This window comes from Ornithorhynchus anatinus, chromosome 11 (assembly GCF_004115215.2).
Source record: "Ornithorhynchus anatinus isolate Pmale09 chromosome 11, mOrnAna1.pri.v4, whole genome shotgun sequence".
NCBI classification, from domain to species: Eukaryota; Metazoa; Chordata; class Mammalia; order Monotremata; family Ornithorhynchidae; genus Ornithorhynchus; species Ornithorhynchus anatinus.
The window spans coordinates 350,207-370,535 of NC_041738.1; the positions used below are offsets into that span (position 1 = coordinate 350,207).

Here is a 20,329-nt window from a genome sequence, read left to right on the forward strand (position 1 = left end):
ATGTGGGACAGGGAGTGCCTTTTTGGTGATATTTGTTAAGCACTTACTCTGTGTCAAACACTGTCCTAAGCATTGGGGTTTATACTCGTCAATCAAGTTGGACACCATCCCTGTCCTACTTGGGGCTCATGGTCTAAGTAAGAGGGAATAGGATTTGATCCCCATTTTACAGTAAACAGGCACAGAGACATTTAGAGACTTGCCCAAAGGCATATAGCAAGCAGTTGGCAAAACCAGGATTAGAGCCCAGGTCTTCTGACTCCCAGGCCCTGGTCTCTTTCCACTAGGCCATGCTGCTTCTCGGCCTTCTGACTCGATGATCACGTGCTTGGCACATGGTTAAGTGCTTAAAAAATAACACAATTGTATATACAAATAGAGTGCAGAGGATGGGTGTAAGTGCTAGAGGTAGCTGAGGGGCATATCTGATGGGGGGCTGGGAATGAATCCAGAAAGTCCGGGAGGTGGTGGGCTTTCAGGAGAGCTTTGAATACCGAGAGGCCTGTGGCCTACTGAATTTGGTGAGGGCCGAGTTCCAGGCCGGGGTGGGGGAACAGCGAGAGGCCGGAGGCAGGAGAGCGAGGTACGGGTAAGACGGCTGGCTTGGGAGAAACGGAGAGCTCAGCACAGAGGCGGGGGTGAGGACCAGGGAGAGATGAGTAGAGTGAGTTGAAGAGACTTGAAGCCCATTGTGAGTATGAAAGAAGAGGCCCCACAGATGATCCAGTTTTTGCTAGGGTTTGCATTTCCTCGCTGCCCCCGCACTGTCACCAGCTGGATTGTACCAGGAGGAGATGGCAGAGAGGCAACAGCTGCCCTACGCCTATGGGAGGGTCCAGTTGTCCTCAGCCTGGCCTGGCCAGTAAGGGGATCACAGCCCTTTTGAAGCCCCAGATGCCACACGGTCTTTCTCTTTGCTCCACCTCCTACCCCCTCCACTCCCACCTTGGAGCTCCCCTCCCGCAGAGCTCCTGTACAGCCCGAGGCACACTCTCCCATTCGTGCAATTTGCAATTCGTGCAATGGAAAGAGCACAGGTCAGGGGGTCAGAGGGCCTGAGTTTTAATTCCAGCTCTGCCACTTCTCTGCTGTGTAAGTTTGGGCAAGTCACTTAATCTTTCTGTGCCTCAGTTACCTCAGCTGTAAAATGGGGGTTAAGACTGTGAATCCTATGTGGGACAGGGATTGGGTCCAACCTGATTATCTTGCATCTATCCCCTTAGTACAGAGTCCAGCACAGAGTAAATACAAATCCATAAAAAAAAAAAAAAAAAGCTTTACCTGTCCTCCTCATCTTTCCATTCTCTTTCCTCCTCTCCGTAATTGTTTTGTGCGTTTCCTCGGCTAGATTGGAAGGACAGGGGACATGCCCTCTGCTATAGGACTCACAAGTGTTTAGGGCAGTGTTCCGCCCATAGCAGTTTAGGATCTGCTGCTAAGATTTGGCAAATTCGGCAACAGATTTGGCAATCTGTTGCCAAACGGTACATTCTAAGCGCTTAGTGCAATGCTCTGCACATAGTAAGCGCTCAATAAATACGATTGAATGAATGAATGAATGAATAGTACTGTCATTGGTTGATTGACTGCACAGCCCATTGCAAGATGAAGCGGTGGGTGAGCAGCAGGCCGGCTGCCGGACAGGGAATGGCTCCGGTGGGGGATCTCGCCTCCGACCGCTGGCACTGATGCCTACCTGTGGCCCAAGTTTTAAAATCTGCCTTTGGGCCTGGAGGGCCTACCTGCCCAGGGCCTAGCCCCCAGATATCACCACAGGCACAAGTGAGATTGCCCAAGAGGTGAAGCGGTTGAGGGGGAGGGAAGGGGTTCTCCTGCTCTTCTTGGCTAAATCTTTAGCTTAACTGGCCCCTGGACAGTCCCTCTCTGCCCCCCACAGCAGCTAGTATCCAAAGGCCAAGAAAACAAATTTTCCAGGTTTGAGGCCACAGGGCCAAGCAGTGGGAGGCCCGGCTGTGGGCCTCGGGCCCTTTCTGGAAACGTCATCTGTTCCCCGTCAACCACAATGGAGTGGCCGCCACGCCAATCCCCCCTCAACTCACTCCAAGAGCAAACTGTAGGAGAGAATGGTGAGCAATGATCCCTACGGGGAAGTCTCCCGGGAGTCACAGAAAAGGATTTCTTCCATCCTCGCTGACTCTAGAAACCCTGCTCAGGCCTGGCTATGCCAACGTTTCAGATCAGGGCTGGATCGTTGGCAGAGGACATAAACACGGGTCCCGTCCCCAAGGATCAGATGTCCCAGTCCACCAATGCCTGGGCGTCACTTAGCTTCAAGACCCCATTGCTTAGGAGGCTGGAGTATTTTTACCCCAGTGACAAGTGACCCTGGACTTTTAGTCTGCCACAGATTCCTCACGTTCCTCGCTCATCACTCATAATATGGAACTGGAACACGGAGCACCTGCCAAAATTCTTTTTTGAGGCAGGATCAGGCTTAGGACTGCTTAGTTCTGCGGTGGTTCTGAAAGCCAAAAAAAAAAGGAAAAAAAAAAGAGCCCCACCGAGGCAGTTGGCCCCTCTACTCACCCAAGTTGTTCATCTCTCCCTAGTTAGCTCTGCCAGGTGAGCCCAAGACCTGGATCCTCCCACTGCTCCCTGCCCATGGGTCCAGGGGTTCCGAGGCAGGACAGGCCCTGGGACCCCTCCAGCTCACTTGGTCAATGGTCCAGTTCCGACTCATCACCCAGTGGAAGAAACCGGGCCGACCCGGTTGCTCCCGAGGGGTCACTCTGAAACCCAAACCCACAAACTGTCGGCCAAGCCTGCCCAGCGAACCAGTCCCAGAAATCGATCCACCGGTCAGTTGTATTTATTGAGCGCTGTGTGCAGAGCACTGTTCTAAGCCCTTGGGAGAGTACAATAGAACAGATACGTTCCCTTCTTACGACGAGCTCACGGTCTAGAGACAGACATTAATCTCCGCATCCTAGGAAGGGACGACAGAGAGAAAAGTCAAATTAGCTTTCTCCTCTCCCAGCCCATCTCATGCCTCCCCTAGACAACAGAGATCCAACCTGAGTAATGCACACTGAGGGCAGGCCAAGCTGCAGGCTGGTTTTCCAACGCTACCGTGTTACCGGTTACGGTCTGGCCGGGACTGAAAACAGTGGGCTCAGGTTCACGTCTCCGCGGTATGTACCTCCCTAGAGGCGTCCTACCTCGTAACAGGGGGACCAGGCACGGGCGGATTGGGTCTGACTTTCCGGCTGAAACTGCTGCTGGCCTGGCGGGGCCACCCCAATCACGGAGGCCTCTGTGGACCGCAGCCCGGCGACAGTCTAGAGCCAGGACTGCCGGCCTCCAGAGCAGGGAGAAAGGAAGCTGCGGTTGGGCCCTATCCAGGCCTGGTCAGAGGGAATCGTCCCCACAAGTGGAGGGCTCCACTTGGATGCAGAGATTGATTGTCTACTGTACACCGTCTTGCAGAAAGCCACAAGCCCAGTCAACTTGGCGTTGAGGAAACATCAGTGTGTTTTTGGACCCTATGCTCGAGATGGTACTTGACTGAATTTGGCCCAACTGGGCAGATGTGCTTGGGCGCACCTGGGCCCTCCAGACCCAATCGTTGACTTCCAGGCACGGGTAGTAAATGACTCAAATCCCCGGGGGGGCCGTCACTCCCGGTTTCCACCCCCCACCACCTCTTCTCAGTCCCAGAATCCTCCTGGCTCTGGAGCAGCCACTGCCTCCTCCAAGAGTTCATGGCCTAGGGTCCCCACCATTTTCTGTTCCTCTGTGGGGAAAGTAAGAGGGAGGAGCAGGCACAGGGGAAAGGGAGAGAATAAGGGTTAGGATATAGTAATAATGTTGGTATTTGTTAAGCGCTTACTATGTGCCAAACACTGTTCTAACCGCTGCGGTAGATACAAGGTCATCGGGTTGTCCCACGTAGGGCTCGCAGTTCTTCATCCCCATTTTACAGATGAGGTAACTGGGGCACAGAGAAGTTAAGTGACTTGCCCAAAGTCACATAGCTGACTAGCGGCAGAGCCGGGATTTGAACCCATGACCCCTGACTCCCAAGCCCGGGCTCTTGCCACTAAGCCACGCTGCCAAGATCAACAGCCCAAACCAATAGCCTAGTTTGGCCACATCACACCTACATCACATGCCCAGGCCACCCACCTTACATGTATCAAAGAGACCACGGCAGTCCCGGAACAAAACAGCACACGTTTATTTCACACAGAACAGCAATGGCAGCAAAAAATCAACAGCAAGTTAAACCCAGCCTCTGAAGCATTGTTTAAAAAGTTCTTCCCTCTCCAAAAACGAGGGAGCTCTGGGTCCCCCCTCCCCGGTTCCTCGGTCTGGGCAGATCCTTCACATACACAGCTTACACCCGGGGTCCAAGTATTAGTTGCATAGATTTTCCTCGTATGGTCTCATGCCCAAGACTTGAAGGGGCAACAACTGCCCCGTGAAACCTCCGACCCCAGTGGGGATGGTTTGGTGGGGGCCACTCTCGGGCAGAAGAGTTAAGGGGAGGAGCAGGAGGGTCTCAAGCCAATGGGTGTTCAACGCCCCAGCTACGGGACTCCACACCCCAAAACCGTTTCAGCCAACCTCACAGCCCGCCAGACCCCCGGCTTCCGCCTACTCTGCCCACGGGTGGACCGGGTTCTAATTCCGCAACTGTGGCCTTTCTCCAGCACTCACCAGGCCGGGATCGTTCACACTTTATTCTTCTCCTGGAGCCAGAGGCGGCCCACTGACCCCCACCGGCACGCTCTGACCGGAACGGGCCAGCTGAGTGAGGGGGCCTCGTGGCCTGACCAGACCCCAACACAGGTAGCTCCAGAAAACAGGTGGATGGGGGAGCTCAGAGAAGCCACACTCACCCCGAAATCCCCCGGAAGGGGGGAAAGTGGATGGAAAAATCACCAATGAAAGTGTCAGCTTCTGGCAGCCTTCAAAGGAACCCTGAACAGCTTCTTCTAGCCCTGTCTCTGAACTTGCTAGTCTTTGGCCCAAGTCTCAGGAATCACCAACACCATCCAGATATCATCCGCCTACCCGAGAGGGGACCGGAGCCAGGGGGACGGGAGTAGGGGAGAGGCCCAGTCTAGCCATTCATTCTTCACAATTCATTCTTCATACCTGCGGCTCCCAAAGCAGCCCTCCACCCAGCCCCGGGCGGCCCGCCGCCTCTTCCTTCTAGAACGGAAAGCCCCGGGGGAGGCTCCAGCCTCGGGATCCGCAAAACCGTCAGTCGTCAGTCGCCTCCCCACGGGCCTCAGGCCTCTTCCAGAGAAAGGAAATGGGGGAGGCCAAGCGTGGTCTTCCACGGCGGGGAGGGCTTAAAGCGGCCCCGCAGTCCAGTGTGAGCGCTCCGTTTTCCTGTTCCCAGACAGACTGAAAATTAGCACTGAGAAGGGAACCACCACCAGGAGGCTACTACACATATCATCACTGCCTGTGGATCTCTCTCTCTCACTCTCTCCCCCTCCCTGGACAGGGAGTGGCACACTGTGAGCCAGCCACCACAGTCCCTTCCTCGGAGGCCATAGCTTTCTTTGCTCGTCACCCGTCGGAGCTCAGCCTGCCCTGAGGAGCCCACAGCCAAAGCAGAGCAGATCCCTGCAGCCTGCTCCATACGCGCCACTCCAACCGTTTCCTACTGAACAGGGACATCTTAACAAAAGGATGAACGACTGCTCGACGGCAGGGAAGTATCTCAGATTCTCACAGAATCGCCCCGGCCGGGGAATCGCTGCCGAACGGCTTGACTAACTACTTTTAGGGTTAACTTTATTCCAGGAGCAGACAAGGGGTTTGCAGCAAAACAAACAAAAAAAACCAACAAAAAAACAAACAAAAAAGGGGGGGAGGGGGAAGGAGAGAGAGGGAGGGAGAGAGAGAAAGAGAGAAAAAAACCCAAAAACCACGAACCAGGAGCGCATCAAACCTGTTTCTGGGCAAAGGCCGCAATGGGTGGGATGGCAGTGAGTACCTCACCCACCCAACCTGACCTCCAGCAGCTCTCTGTGCACAATTTGCTCTCATGCCTCCAGAAACAACCTGTAGCAGGGAGAGCAAAATTGCCACTCACCAGTCAAAAGCGGAAAAGTTGAACTCAAACATTCAGAGACCAGAAGAGTACAGGACACAGACCGGGCTGCCATTCCTACATCCGAACCCCCCACTCCACCCTGCGGGGAGGGAGAGGCAGGGGCGGTAGCGAGGAGGGAGGCCAGCAACCAAAGATTAGGCTGAAATTCATTCCAGGGTTCACAATGCTCCCAGTCCCAAAAGCGGGCTCGGGAGGAATGGGAGGTGGAGGGCACGGCCACGGCTGCTAAGATGACAGCATCCCACAGATCGTAACTGAGGAAAAAAAAAAAAGTCACCTAAAAAAAAAACAAAAAAAAAAACCAACACAAAATCCAGAACGCCGCAGACGCAAAAACCGGTCCGGGGCTCACAGAGGACAAAGTATTGCTTTTTCTTGTTTTGAAATACACGAAGATTTTCTACACTCTGCCCTTCAATGTGAAAGGAGATTAAAGGAAAAAAAAAATACCACTCCAAAGGAAACCTGCCATTCTACTTAACCACCCACATCTTTCAGGACCACCCGCCACCCACTGTGCAACTGCACAACCCCTCCATCCTTCCTCCCTCACCGAGACACAAAAGAACAACGGGAAAAAGCCACTCAACACAACCGGTCTCCCAGGTCCTCGGAAGGAACGTGAAAACCTGTGCAGGGGAGGCCAGAGGGGAGAGGAGGAGAGAGACTAGGGCGGGAGAACCAAGCGTTTCCGAGGCAGAGGGGACGGAGAGAGGAAAACCGGATCGTCGACAGGTCTCTCGTATTTGGCGACAAGCAAGTGCGAGGCGGCAGTCCGCCCGGGGCCCCTCCGCCCGGGCCCGGCTCAGTTGTCGAGCTTCTGCACATCTGTGCTCTGGCCGAGAGGCGGGGGGGTCTTAAGGTTCTTCTGCAGCACGTGCGCGTCCGCGGGCTCTATCCTCTTATAGTAGTTTTTCTTCGTCTCGATGACCTCAAAGCCAAACTTCCGGTAGAAGTCGATGGCGGACTCGTTGCTGATCTGGACGTGCCTAAGGCAGGAGAAGGTACCGAAGGTCAGAAATTCCACTGGGCGGAAGCCCAGACTCACTCCGGCCCTCCAGCCCGTCCCATTTCCACAGGCTCGGAAAACCTTCCGGCAGGGGAGCCACTGACTTACAGGTAGATGTTGTCAAAAGTGCCATCCTTTTCACAGATGTTTAAGACATGATTCAACATCTTTGTCCCTGCCAACAAACCGAAAAGCAAATAAATCACACACAACCTGCGCTCACATGTAGTCCCCCAACTGTGAAGCTGAGGTGTTCCACACAGCAATTCCCAGAAGAGGAAAGTTCAGTTCTCCTGAGTTGAAAGTGGAGGCATGCGTGGGAAGGGGGGAGGGAGGAAAGGGGAAGAGGATCCGGGGGATCGACAGAGGAATGTTCCCCCACCTCAGCGTCCCAGTTTGCCAGCAGCGCTGCCTAGCAGGGAAACCGGCTTGCCGGGGTCTAGGGGTGGGGAAGGTCCAAGGCCAAGGCGGAGGACCGGGGCAAAACCAAGGCCAGGTCTGCTGAGCGTCTCGCGGGAGAGGGGCTGGAAGTGGCCGGGAGCGAACTTACCGATCCCTAGCCTGCGGTAGGGGGCCAGGCAGCCCAGCGTCATGATGTAGAGCCTCTTCTGGCTCTGTGAGTGGTCCACCCTGCAGCACACGGCGCCCACGGCGATATCATTGAAGTAGGCTGCCTCGCCACGGGGAGGGCAAATGACAAGGCCTCAGGTTCCAGGCCACAGTTCCGCCAAGCCCCCGCGGCTCTGGTGCCACACGAGATCCCCGTGCCCACCCTCTACCCCGCCACCCCCCCCCCCCGGCAACCCCATGCACAGGCCTGGGATGAGGGCATGTGGCCTGCGAGCAGACAGCCGGACTCGTAACGACAGCCCGGTGGGAGGGGACACGCAGCCCAGGATAAGACCACGATCGGTTTTTAGCGAGCGTTCACAGCCAGCCGAGGAGGAAGGGGAGAGAAAGCAAGTCTGGGACCGTACCGAGCTTTGCCAGCTCGCCGACCTCCAGCACGTCTTTGTAAAACTTGTCGTTGTAGCTGACCGGAAAGATGACCTGGTTCAGTCTCTTCAGCTGCTTGATGTTGTGTGGCGTCACATCTCCGAGCTCGATCCGGCTACTGGAACAAACCAAAACATGCTCAAAACCTGCCTGGCTCCCAGGAGGCTCCCTGCAGTGGGCGCTGGCGCCCGGCGGGGGAGGGTCCCGGGACCCCGACATCCTCGATCCCCCACTTCATGGGGCTTCCAACTCGGCCGCCCACCAGGCGCCACGAAGCCTCGAGGAAACCGGGGGCAGGTGTCACGTGCGGCCGAGGAGCCCGCAGACTCCCATCTGGGAGTGGGCTCTCATTTTAGGGACTGGCTAGAAACCACCCACTCCCAGGTGGCCCCTATTCCCGGCCCTCGGGGTGTGGGGGGTCAGACTGGTCTCCCCCGCTTGCTCTGCGGTGGAGCCAGCCTTACCTCCACCCCGTATTTCCCATAGCCCCAGGACGGCGGACCCTCGGCAGACACCGATCGATCCCCGGTGAGTCAGCAGCACAGGCCGGCTCCTTCAGAGCCAACAGGACGCCGGGAGCCCGGCCTGCAGTCCTGGGCGCCGGCCAGGCCGGGGGTCGGGCGGCCGGTATTCCTTTCACACGCCTTGCCCGAGGCCCCTAGAAGGGCCCGCCGGGCTCACTCCCCGGCCCAAAGGGAGGTTTGCTCCTCGAGCACCAGACCGCTTCTCCTGGACACACCAAAATGGCTGCGCAGCAGGGAGCACACAGGGCCACAGACTACATCCCGCCAGCCACCCACAGCCAATTTGGAGCTCTAAGGGACTGGAGGGGGGAAAGACCCGGGGTCAACCCCGAGACAGCACGGGGACACCGGCCGGACAGCAGCTCGGCCAAACACCACCCTCCCATCTGGTCCACACCCTGGGTTGGGGGAGGGGCTGTGGGGAGGCAAGGGATGCTCGGTGATGTTGTTGCACTCTCAGCTATGTTCTGGGCAGCGGGAGGTTTCCAGGAACCCTGACTCACACCCCCAGTTCTTCACACACACACACACGTGCGCGCGCCGATGGGACTGGGCTAAATGGTGCTGCTACAGGGCCAAAGCATTGCTGGGATGTAGCCACTTCCCTTTCCCAAGAGTTTGAGCCCACAGGAGCTCGGCCAGGTAGAGCTGGCTACAGAGGATCCAACAGGCCTCCGGCCCAAGGCTCCCCGAGGGTGGGGGCCACTGGGGGCCGTAAACCTCAGACCCGAGAGGCCCCGCCCCACGAGCCCACACGGTCTGGGGCTCAGGAAACCCCGCCTACCAGCCCCCCTGCTCACCCAGCACAACGGGGAAAGTTTGAGGCAAGTCCAGAGGCCGGCTGGCTGCCAGGTGTGGAATTTCAAGCTGTCCATCTCCAGCAGTCTCCCGGCCTAACCCCTCTTTAATTATAGCTCAGCTCCTTCCACAGCCTGCCCTCTGTGGCCCGCACGACCCCCTGCGACCCCACTGTCACTGTCAGGCCCGCGGGCCTAGTTGAAGTGGCAGGTGGTCCAAGTAAAGCAGAGGGGCAGCACGAGCCAGAGAGCTCGAGGCGGCCAGCGAGGGGCAGCACCAGCGAGGGGCAGCACCAGCGAGGGGCAGCACCAGCGAGGGGCAGCACGGACCAGAGCCCACGGCGGCCAGCAGAGGGGCAGCACAGGCTAGACAGCCCACGGTAGCCAGGCCCAATAAATGAGAAAACAATGCCGTGTAGCCCAATGGGCCAATAGCTGGGAAGCTGAGCCGGTGCTGTGGAGGGCCCGACTCAATGAGGTCCGCAGGTGGGCAACCGAGTCTCCCAGTGGGAACCCTGGACAAGCCCCGGTCCCGCACGGAGTCTCATGTGCAGTGAGCAGGCAGCACAGGGCTAAGGGCACGAGCGGCCTCTGCCCAAGCAGCCAGCCAAGACGGGAACCCAGGCCTCCCGGTTCCCAGTTCCGGGCTCTCTTCAGCAGGCCCAATTGAGAAACCACTAGGATGGGGTCACTGGTGTCCACCAGGCCACTAGCAGGAGCCTGTGGCGAAGTTCTCGCCTCCAGGGATGAGACCATCCCTATTGCCCTCTCATGAGAGAGTAAACCATTCTCGCCACCCTGTCAAGGGCTTGGTGGACCTCCCTCCCCACCCCACCCCTCCCTGGCTCACCGGCAGCCAAGGACCCCGAGTCTATGCCTGGCAGTAGAAACTGGGTCCGCGCAGCACCTGCCAAACCGCCGATGCTGTAAGACACCGAACGTACCACATAGTGACCGGGTACAGTGGAGAGAGCTCCAGGAGGCTTCCCCTTGGAGGGCGGCCAGATGATGTGGCAGAGAAACCAGTTAAGGTCATGAAGTCTGGAGAGATCCTTCTCTGCGGGAAGGGGGCATCTCTGCGGGCCAGTCAGGCACCCTGGGATGACCATGTGAAGCATCGAGCCAGGGCCACAGGGTAGACACCCCGTCAGGCCCTGTGGGAAAACAGCCCGGCGCCAGGGTCCAAGAGACCTGGGTTCTAATGGTGGCCAAACCGAGAAACCACCAAAAGTGTTCAGAGAGGTGGCCAGGCCCCGCAGACACCCTGAAAACAAGGGAGCAAAGACCACAGTGGCTACCCAGGGAGCTGCCTACTGGGCCGTGCCTCCACAGCACAGCGTGGGCACCGTGCCATGGTCACTTTTCCACGGAGGACGACTTTGGGTACACCAGCCTGTGTGTCACACTCTGCCCACCTGCTGCCTGCCTGCTGCCCCACGGGCTACAGCAGGACCATGGAGGGCAGGGTCAGGAGTGCAGGCGGCCACAGCCCTGACATCTCAGGCCCGAGACTCGTCCCGTTCCGGCCCGTCGCTCGGCAGGGTGTGATCTGGGACCCCACCTGTGCCGCCACATTCACTCTGGGAAACTCCGAGGGAGGGGGCGGGAAGGAGCTGCCCTGGCACGCCCCATCCCAAGGCACTGCCATGGTGGGGCCATAGCCTGAGCTGCCCACTCACCAGCCCGGACTCGGTCACCCAAGTCTCGGGAGCCTCCCCCTACAGCCCTAGGGGGAGCAAGGAGGCCAGGAGCTCCCCAGGGGAGCTCTGACCAGTCAGAGGGTGGGTGGAGACAGCCCGCTCCGAGTGCCAGATTCCAACAGCAATGTGGAGAAGGGGAGCAACTGCTGGGACGGAGAGGGTCGAAAAGGGAGCTTTAGAAGAAACGTTAGAGTCGGGGCCTGGCCTCGTGGAAGCTGAGGAACGATAGCTATTAGACTATAAGCTCCTTGAGGGCAGGGATCACACCTTCTGCCTCTATCAGATGGCTGTCCTCTGTGAAGAAATGCATCACAAAGTTAAGCCAGCAGTCACTGAGGGGAGACCGAGACCGAGGCTATTTTCGCAGCCAGCTAGATTAACTGATCCAACAAATGACACCGCGGGGTTGGGGGTGGTGGAGGTAGAAGGAAGCAATCTTGAAAGGCTCTCCCTTACCCTCTCTTCTTCCATCCCACCCCAGGCCATACTATTCGCTCCCCTCAAGCTAAGCTACCAACTGCACCTCATTCTCATTCTCATTGATTGAGACACAGTGTGGCCTAGTGGATAGATACTGCACAGGACCAGGAGTCAGAAAGACCTGGTTGTAAACCCTGCTCTGCAACTTGTCTGCTGGGTGACTTTGGGCGAGTCACTTCACAAGTGCCTGGCACATGGTAAGTGCTTAACGCACACCAAAAAAAAATCTCGTAATAATAATAATGGCGGCATTTATTAAGCGCTTACTATGTGCAAAGCACTGTTCTAAGAGCTGGGGGGGGGGGATACAAGGTGATCAGGTTGCCCCAGTGAGGCTCACAGTCTTAGTCCCCATTTTCCAAATGAGGTTAGTGAGGCACAGAGAAGTTAGGTGGCTTGGCCAAAGTCACGCAGCTGACAAGTGTCGGAGCCAGGACTAGAACCCATGACCTCTGACTCCCAAGCCTGTGCTCTTTCCACTGAACCACGGTGCTTCTCTAATAATAATTGTCGTATTTGTTAAGCGCTTACTATGTGCCGAGCACTGTTCTAAGCTCTGGGGTAGATACAAACTAATCATGTGAGCCCATATGGGGCTCACAATCTCAATCCCCATTTTACAGATGGGGTAACTGAGGCCCAGAGAAGTCAAGTGACTTGCGGAGTCGGGATGAGAAGCCACGACCTCTGACTCCCAAGCCCGGGCTCTTTCCACTGAGCCACACTGCAAATCTCATCTCTCCATCTAGCAACCTCTTGCTCATACCTGGCAGATTTCTATAATCCCCACCTCCAGAGCCCTTATGAGATAGCATCTCCTCCAGGAGGGGCCAACTCCCCAGCAGAATTTATGTGCCACTTACACACGAGTAAACTCCCCTCACCCTCAGTTTATGTACACTCTCTCAAATGCTCTATTGCTTCGTCTCGCCTGTAATTTATATTAGTGTCTGTCTCCCCTGCTAGACTCTCAGCTCCTCGAGGGCGGGGAATCACATCTCCCAAATCTACTGTGTTCTGTCCAGCGCTCAGTACGGCACTCTGTACCCAGTACCTGCTCAATGAAACCTACTGACTGAGCATGCGGGCCGGTCTTCGTTCTCGCCGCTGCCAACGGGCTCCGGCTAAGCGTGGCTCTGACTGCAGGGCCCGTGATGGTCTGCCCCCGGACAAGGGAGCGACTTGGGGAGTAACAACGAACACCGGCCCAATGGCAACAGACTGTGGGGGCACTGCCTTCCTCGAGGGAAGTGGCTTCGTCTACAGCGAGCATGGTACAAAGGCTCTGCCCTCCCGGTCACCGACCGCCACCCGAAATCCACGCTGGTGCTTTCAGGCGACTGTCTCAACTTCCTGGGCCTTGACGGGTGGTGCAGAGGAGTGTCCTCTCGACTGCCCCTCCCCTCCACTGAGGACTGGACACCAAAGCCAGCAGAAGGAAGACTGGGCTGAGGTCGGAGGTCATGGCGACCCCAGTGCCATGCGGCTTCTGGGCTCAGAGCGGGGCCTCACGGCTACGGGAGGGCTGCGCGACTGGAGAAGAGTCAGGCTGAGCACCCGTAGGGAAAACCGCCGGGTCCCCACACTCCCCTGGGTGGAGGGGGCACCCATGCCACACATCCCACATTCTTCATGGCTGGCGGGAAATGGCTCGGAAAAACCAGCCCTCTCATCCGGCTCTGGGAGCAGCACGCCCTGGTGGATAAAGCAGGGGCCTGGGGGTCAGAAGGACCAGGGCTCTAATCCTAGTTCTGCCACTTGCTGCCTTATGGCCTTGGGTACATCGCTTCACTTCTCTGTGCCTCAGTTACTTCATCTGTAAAATGGGAGTTAATACTCTGACTGGGACATGGACTACGTCCAACCTGATTAGCTTGCATTTACCTCAGCACTTGACACAGTGCCTGGCACACAGTAAGCACTTAACAAAAACCATAAAAAAAGAGTCAGAACTCGGGCAAGTCAATCAACTTTTCTGGGCATCACCTGGAAAGGAGGGATTAAATACCCTTGCTCAGACCGTTAGCCTTGTAGAGGGATGAGGTTATGTCCAAACTGATTATCCTGTATCTATCCCAGTACTTAGTGGAATGCTTGACACACAGTGTCTGCTTCAGAAATACCATCATCCTTTCCTGCTCCTCCTTTAACCCACATTCCTACATCGAAAGGTGGAGGTGAAACCAAACCCAGAGCTCTCTGCCCAAAGCCTCCCTCAACTCCTGAAATGCCAAACCTCCCTGGGATCGATCGGCTCCTCTTCACCCCAGCCCCACTCAGCGGCGGGGCTGGAGGCAAGGAAGGAAGGGAGTTTGTGCCCTTTTGTTGAGGTCTGCCAGGCAAGACTACCCATGTCACATTTCTGAGGACTTGAGAGAAAGCCAGACAGTTACCGGGTGAGGCAGAAGGGGAGCAAAAGTAAAAAAAAAAAGGGGGTGGGGGGCTTCTTTTCTTCTAGTCACAACTCCAGGGTTTGAACACGGACCTATCATAAGTGTTTCTTCTTCCCCCCCACCAATCCTGAGGGAAGGAAGGATCTGGTGGCGATTAGAAAGATTCATTTCATTTTGAAAAAATGCTATTTTTCCCACTGTGCCCAGGCTAAAAAAACAAACCAGTCCTTGGTCGAGGGACATGGAAACCTCTCCTCAGGGTTACCCAGGTTTCCAATAAGGGTTCTGAAATTGCTAGGATTGTATTAAGATGGGTCTCTGGGAAGGAGACCATGCCAATCCATGAGGTTGTATGCTTCGTGAGGGCAGAGGCAGTGCCTCTGGTTTCTGCCGTACTCTCCCAAATGTTGAGTACGTGCCCTGCGTGACACAGGCTCCCAATGGGCACGATCGATAATTAATCGATGATGTGGGTGTGCAGTATAACTCTCCCTTCCTGTAGTGGTTTTGCTCGGGCCTCGCTCCCTTGGACAGGATATCTGCTGGCACCTGCTCAGTCGCCCTCCTCCAAAGAAGTCCTCACAGTGGAAAAGCTCCCCGGGTCGGTCAGGCACCAGACGCGGGAGCCCAGAGAGCCAGTCCAGGATGCGGGCAAACCGACGCTCCAGGGCTAGAACAACGGGGAGGCGGAAGAGTCTGTGGATAGGTGGATAGTTAGGAGGTAACCAGAGCACGGGGCTCCCGTGGTGGGGGGAGAAGACAGAAAACAAAACAGAAAAAACCCACCACCACCACAAAAAAACGTGCAAATTGACGGTTCCCTAGAGGGAAAAAGCACTATTACAGTGAAAGCTGCTGTGCTTGTAGCTCACTACCTTTCTAGTCAAAGGGGAAGAAATCACGTGTCTGCAGGTGTGAACATCCACTGTCAGCTCCTTGTGGGCAGAGAGTATCTACCAACTGTTATTGTACTCTCCCAAATGCTTAGTACAGTGTCCTCCTTATGGTAAGCACTCAATTAATGCCACCAATTGACACACTGTGGGTGCCCTGGGGGTGGGAGGGGAAGCAAATGTGTGAAAACGAGGATCCACGGCTGGGTGGGTTCTCACACCACCTGTGCTGATCCACACCACTGAAACTACTTTTACAGATCTGCAACCAACTCTCTCACCAACAGTGAGATGGGAGTTAGGGGATCTGAGTTCTAATCCCAGCTCCAACACTTGTCTGCCGTGGGCCCTCAGGCATGTCACTTGACTGAGCTATGCCTCAGTCTCCTCATCTGAAGAATGGGGACGAAACGCCCACTCTCCCTCCCTCTTATGGTCGCCCACCCTCGGCTCAGCCCAACCCAAAGGGAAGCAATACTAACGAGGTCCCCGTCTTTGGAGCGGGTGGATGGGACGGACTTCTCTATCTCAGCGGTCCCATCTGAACCCGGACAGGGGAAAGTTTTGGTCAACATCGACCCCACCGAATCCCAGATGGGCATCTCCGACAAGATGAGGGCTCGGTGGCCAGCGGGTACCTCAACTGTCCTATCGCAGGCCCTGAATTACCTGGTAGGAGGGGCCCTTCCACGTGGCGGTAGCCACAGCACCTTTCATCCTCTTTTCTGGGGGGGTGGGGGGGAGGGGCGGTCTAGGCTCCCCTGAGCTCCACAGCATTGCTGGCGGGATGTTTTTTAAGGACTTAAAGCCAAAGGTGCAAATACTGTCAAAGCCTCAGGGCAGGCAGCACAATGCACCAACAGGATAAATTCTCCCTCCCTTGGCTGAGGCCATTCATTCAATTTTCATGGAAATTTGGCCAGCAAGGGTAGACTGGCTTTGGTGGCTACAGGTAAATGGAGCTCTCAGGGCTTAGAGAGAAGGCCACCAAGAGAGCGGTGGGAGTGGCCAGAAGGGGGTTGCCGACAGGGCATGCAAATTTCTGCCAGCTGAAAGATTTTTCTGGGCCGCCTGTTTGTAAGGCTAATTTTAAAGTTTGCAATCAGTCAGTAGAGTTACACATACAAAATGTACCTATAATAATAACAATAGTGGTATTTGTTAAGTGCTTACTACGCGCTGAGCACTGAACTAAGGGCCGGGGTAGATCCAGTTAGGTCCCACAAGGGGCTCACAGTCTGAGTAGGAGGGAGAAGAGGTCCCGAACCCCCATTTTACCAATGAGGAAACTGAGGCTCCGAGAAGTGAAATGATTCTCCCAAGGTCACACAGCAGATATGCGGCAGGGCCGGGATTAGAACCCAGGTCCTCTGCCTCCCAGGCTCGTGCTCCTTCCACTAGACCACGCTGCTCCTACATTAAAAGCAGGGCAGAAAGACAAAAACGTGTTAAGCTGGAGCACATGAAAAGCACCACCTGGGGACTCCCACTTGCCGCAAACTTGAGTCAATGTGAAATGGGCACTTGGGGCATCTCATTTCACCTCCGTTTGTACAGAAAAATCCACCGTCACCTTCACAGACTTCTGACAAGCGGGTTCAGAGACCCTACTTCTTTGAGCATTTCGTGTCTCTATTTATAATCAATTTTAACGCCCATCTCCCCAGCTAGATTGTAAATTCCTTGGGGGAGGTGGGGATTGTGCCTACCCATTCTACTACACCGGAGCGCCAAGTACAGCGCTCTGCACGCAGTCGGCGCTCCGTAAATAATGCCGATCAACGGAGCTAGTGCTCATTAAATCATCCCGATCGACATGAACTGTTTTTCGAAAGCCACAGGCATCCTAGAACGATACCCCATCATAAGTCTACTGAGGTCACTTTATGTTCTGCTGTTTCTGCTCTCATCTCCCTCTACACTGTAAAGCCGGTTGAGGGCGGGGAACGAATCTCCCAACTCTGTTGTACTGTACTCTCCCAAATGCTCGGTGCAGTGCTCTACACATAGGAAGTGCTCAATAAATACCACTGATCAGCTTAGGGGGTGGAGAGAAGGAAAAGATGAAGTTCGGATTGAAAATGCTGAGGGTGAAGACATGACCTTGGGCAAGTCACTTCACTTCTCTGTGCCTGCAGTTACCTCATCTGCAAAATGAGGATTGAGACCGAGATCCATGTGGGATCGGGACTGTGTCCAAACGCGATTTGCCTCTATCCACCCCAACGCTTAGTAAGTACAGTATGTGGAACATAGTAAGTGCAAAGTAAATACCAGTGCTCAGAACAGTGCTCTGCACATAGTAAGCGCTTAAATACCAACATTATTATCCCCTCGGGGTGTTGGGTGAGCATATAGCTCAGAAGCGATTTTGCCTTTAATAACGATACTAACTGTGGTATCTGTCAAGTGCTTGCCATGTGCCAACCACTGTACTAGGCGCTAGAATGAATAAAAGATTATCAGGTCCCACTTAGGGCTTGCGGCCTAAGTAGTAGGAAGAACAAGTGGTCCAGAGAAGCATCGTGGCCTGGCCGAAGGAGCACAGGCCCGGAAGTCCAAGAACCTGGGATCTAATCCCAGCTCCCCCTCTCTTCTGCTATGTAATCTTTTGGGCAAGTCATTTATTTTCTCTGGGCCTCGGTTTCCCTAAGATGTGGACTACATCCTACTCCAGCCTACCTAGTTTGGAGAAGCAGCGTGGCTCAGTGGAAGGAGCCCGGGCTGGAGAGTCAGAGGGCATGGGTTCTAATCCCGGCTCCGCCGCTTGTTGGCTGCGTGACTCTGGGCCAGTCACTTCACTGGGCCTCAGTGACCTCATCTGGAAAATGGGGATGAAGACCGTGAGCCCCCTGTGGGGCAACCTGGTCACCTTGTACCCCTTGCAGCGCTTAGAACAGTGCTTGGTACATAGGCAGCCCTTAACAAATGCCATTATTATCATCATTAGTCGTGTGAGCCCCACGACTAATAGGGCAGGGAGGGGGCTTTGAACAGCGCTCGAGCCTCACGTGGGACAACCTGATTACCCTGTATCTTCCCCAGCGCTTAGAATGGTGCTCTGCAAATAGTAAGCGCTTAACCAAATACCAACATTATTATTATTAGTGCTCGGCGGGGAATAGGCGCTTAACCAATACCGTAGGGATAACTGCAGCTGTTAGGACTCTCGGCGGGTATTTTGCAGATACAGGTCGTGAAGTGATGTGCCCAAGAGCGGGGGGGAGAGGAGGAGCGGAGCTGGGCCTGGGCCCCGGATCCTCCATTCAATTGTATTTATTGAGCGTTTACTATGTGCAGAGCACTATTCTAAGCGCTTGGGATGTACAATTGGGCAACAGATAGTGACCATCCCTGCCTAATGACGGGCTCACAGTCTAATTATTGAGTGCTTACTAGGTGCAGAGCACTGTCCTAAGCGCTTGGAATAGAAAATTGGGCAACAGACAGAGACCATCCCTGCCCAATGATGGACTCACAGTCTAATTATTGAGTGCTAACTAGGTGCACGGCACTGGCCTAAGCGCTTGGGATGTACAGTTGGGCAACAGAGAGAGATCCTCCCTGCCCAATGACAGGCTCACCGTCTAATTATTGAATGCTTACTAGGTGCGGAGCACTGTCCTAAGCGCTTGGGATGTACAATTGGGCAACAGAGGGACACCATCCCTGCCCAACGCCGGGCTCCCAGTCTAATTATTGAGCGCTTACGAGGGGCAGAGCACCGTCCTAAGCGCTTGGGATGTATAATTGGGCAACAGAGAGACCATCCCTGCCCAATGACGGGCTCACCGTCTAATTATTGAGCGCTTACGAGGTTCAGAGCGATGTCCTAAGCGCTCGGAATGAACAATTGGGCAAGAGAGGGAGACCATCCCTGCCCAACGCCGGGCTCCCAGTCTAATTATTGGGCGCTTTCTAGGTGCCGAGCACCGTCCTAAGCGCTTGGGATGTATAATTGGGCCACAGATAGGGCCCATCCCTGCCCGACGCCGGGCTCACAGTCTGATTGTGGAGCGCTTACTAGGTGCGGGGCACTGGACTAAGCGCTAGACAACCGGGCAACGGATAGGGACCATCCCTGCCGGACGCCGGGCTCACAGTGCAATTACTGAGCGCTCGCTAGGTGCGGGGCACTGGACTGAGCGCTTGGAATGGAGAATCGGGCGCCAGAGAGAGCGCATCCCCGCGCATGGGCGGGCCGACGGCGTGCTCGGGCCCGGCCCGGGGTCCGGGCGCTAGGCCGCGCTGCCTCCGGCCGGGGAAGCCGGTGGGCCCCGTTAGAGGAGAGCCCGGTTGCCGCGGCGGGGGAGGAGCGGGAGGTGGGCCAGGCTGCCGGCACGAGCGCGGGCCCTGACTCCGGCCCGGCCCACCGGGAGGGAAGGAGACAGGCCGGGAGGCCGGCCGGGCTCCACCTCCCGAGGTCTTCTCCGCCGCCTCCTTCCCCCAACCCTCCCCCCGACGCTCGGCCGGCCCGGGCCCCGCGCATCCCCTGGCCGGGCCCGGAAGGCCGGTCCCGGAGGCCGCCGCCGCCGCCGCCGCCGCTCCGTCGCCTCACCCCTTCATCTTCCGCCACCGCCGTCACAGCCGCCGCCGCCGCCGCCGCCCGAGTCCTTCCCGCGCCGGCTGCCGCCCAGGGACGGAGGGTCGGAGAGGCGGGGCCGGTGACCGTCCGCGGGCGCGCGCGCCGCCACCGCCGCCGCCGCCGCTCCTCCACATGTGCACGGGGCCGGGCCCCGCCGCGCGCGCCGCTCTCTCTCTCTCTCCCTCCCTCCCTCTCTCTCCCTCCCTCCTGGCCGCCGGACCCCACGCCGCGCCGTCACCTTTGACCCCTCCCCGCTGGCGCGCCGACACGCCCCCCGCGCGCAGGCGCACTGCGGCCCGGCCCGCTCGGTCCTCCGCCCCCTCTCTCCCTCCCTCCCTCCCTCCCTCCCCCCCATCCCCGGGCCGGGCCGGGCCGATGGCTCCCGCCTCCTTCCCCTCGCTCTCCCCGTGACCTTCGACCTCTGCCGTGCCCCGAGCGCCCTTCCCACCCGCGCGCCTTTAGGCCCGGCCCCTTCTCTCCCCCCCCGCCCCCCACCGGGGGCAACGTGGAACTAAGCGGACTTGAGTTTTTGAAAAGTTCATGTCCCGGGGAGGGCACGTGGTGGGCGCAGCCCCCCGCTCGGGGGTCTCTTACGACACCCCAGGCCTAGAAGGACCCATTAATGCTTCCGGGCCTGGAAGGGAGGCCCTGGCGTCATTTCCTCGGCAATCCCCTCGGCCCTACTCCTTCCTGTGCCACCTGAGGGCATCTGGTTGATACCCTAAGGGGGAGATTTTTTTATTTTTAATCAACGTTTTAGAGACCCCCCCCCCCCAACACACACACCGCCCCCTTCCCAAATCGTTTGGTAGCTGGGGGGGGGGCGGGGGAGCCTCACGCCTTGGCTCGGCCGCGCAT

The 20,329-nt window shown here is 56.7% G+C and overlaps 1 protein-coding gene across 3 annotated transcripts; it reads right to left on the bottom strand.

The window, feature by feature from the left end:
* Positions 1–4,174: 4,174 nt before the first annotated feature.
* Positions 4,175–19,560, bottom strand: NAA50 (N-alpha-acetyltransferase 50, NatE catalytic subunit). 3 transcript variants are annotated; one of them, XM_029075381.2, is made up of 5 exons: positions 19,445–19,560; positions 8,081–8,214; positions 7,654–7,773; positions 7,212–7,278; positions 4,175–7,083 (listed from the first exon to the last, which is right to left on the bottom strand). In XM_029075381.2, exons 1-5 carry the CDS (start codon positions 19,450–19,452, stop codon positions 6,900–6,902), a joined length of 513 nt encoding a protein of 170 aa, XP_028931214.1. In that variant the 5' UTR covers positions 19,453–19,560; the 3' UTR covers positions 4,175–6,899. The 3 variants fall into 3 exon arrangements, with proteins under 3 accessions (XP_028931214.1, XP_028931213.1, XP_028931210.1); XM_029075380.2 differs by having other exon boundaries at positions 8,081–8,217; XM_029075377.2 differs by lacking the exon at positions 19,445–19,560 and adding an exon at positions 10,365–10,764 and having other exon boundaries at positions 8,081–8,217.
* Positions 19,561–20,329: the final 769 nt, after the last annotated feature.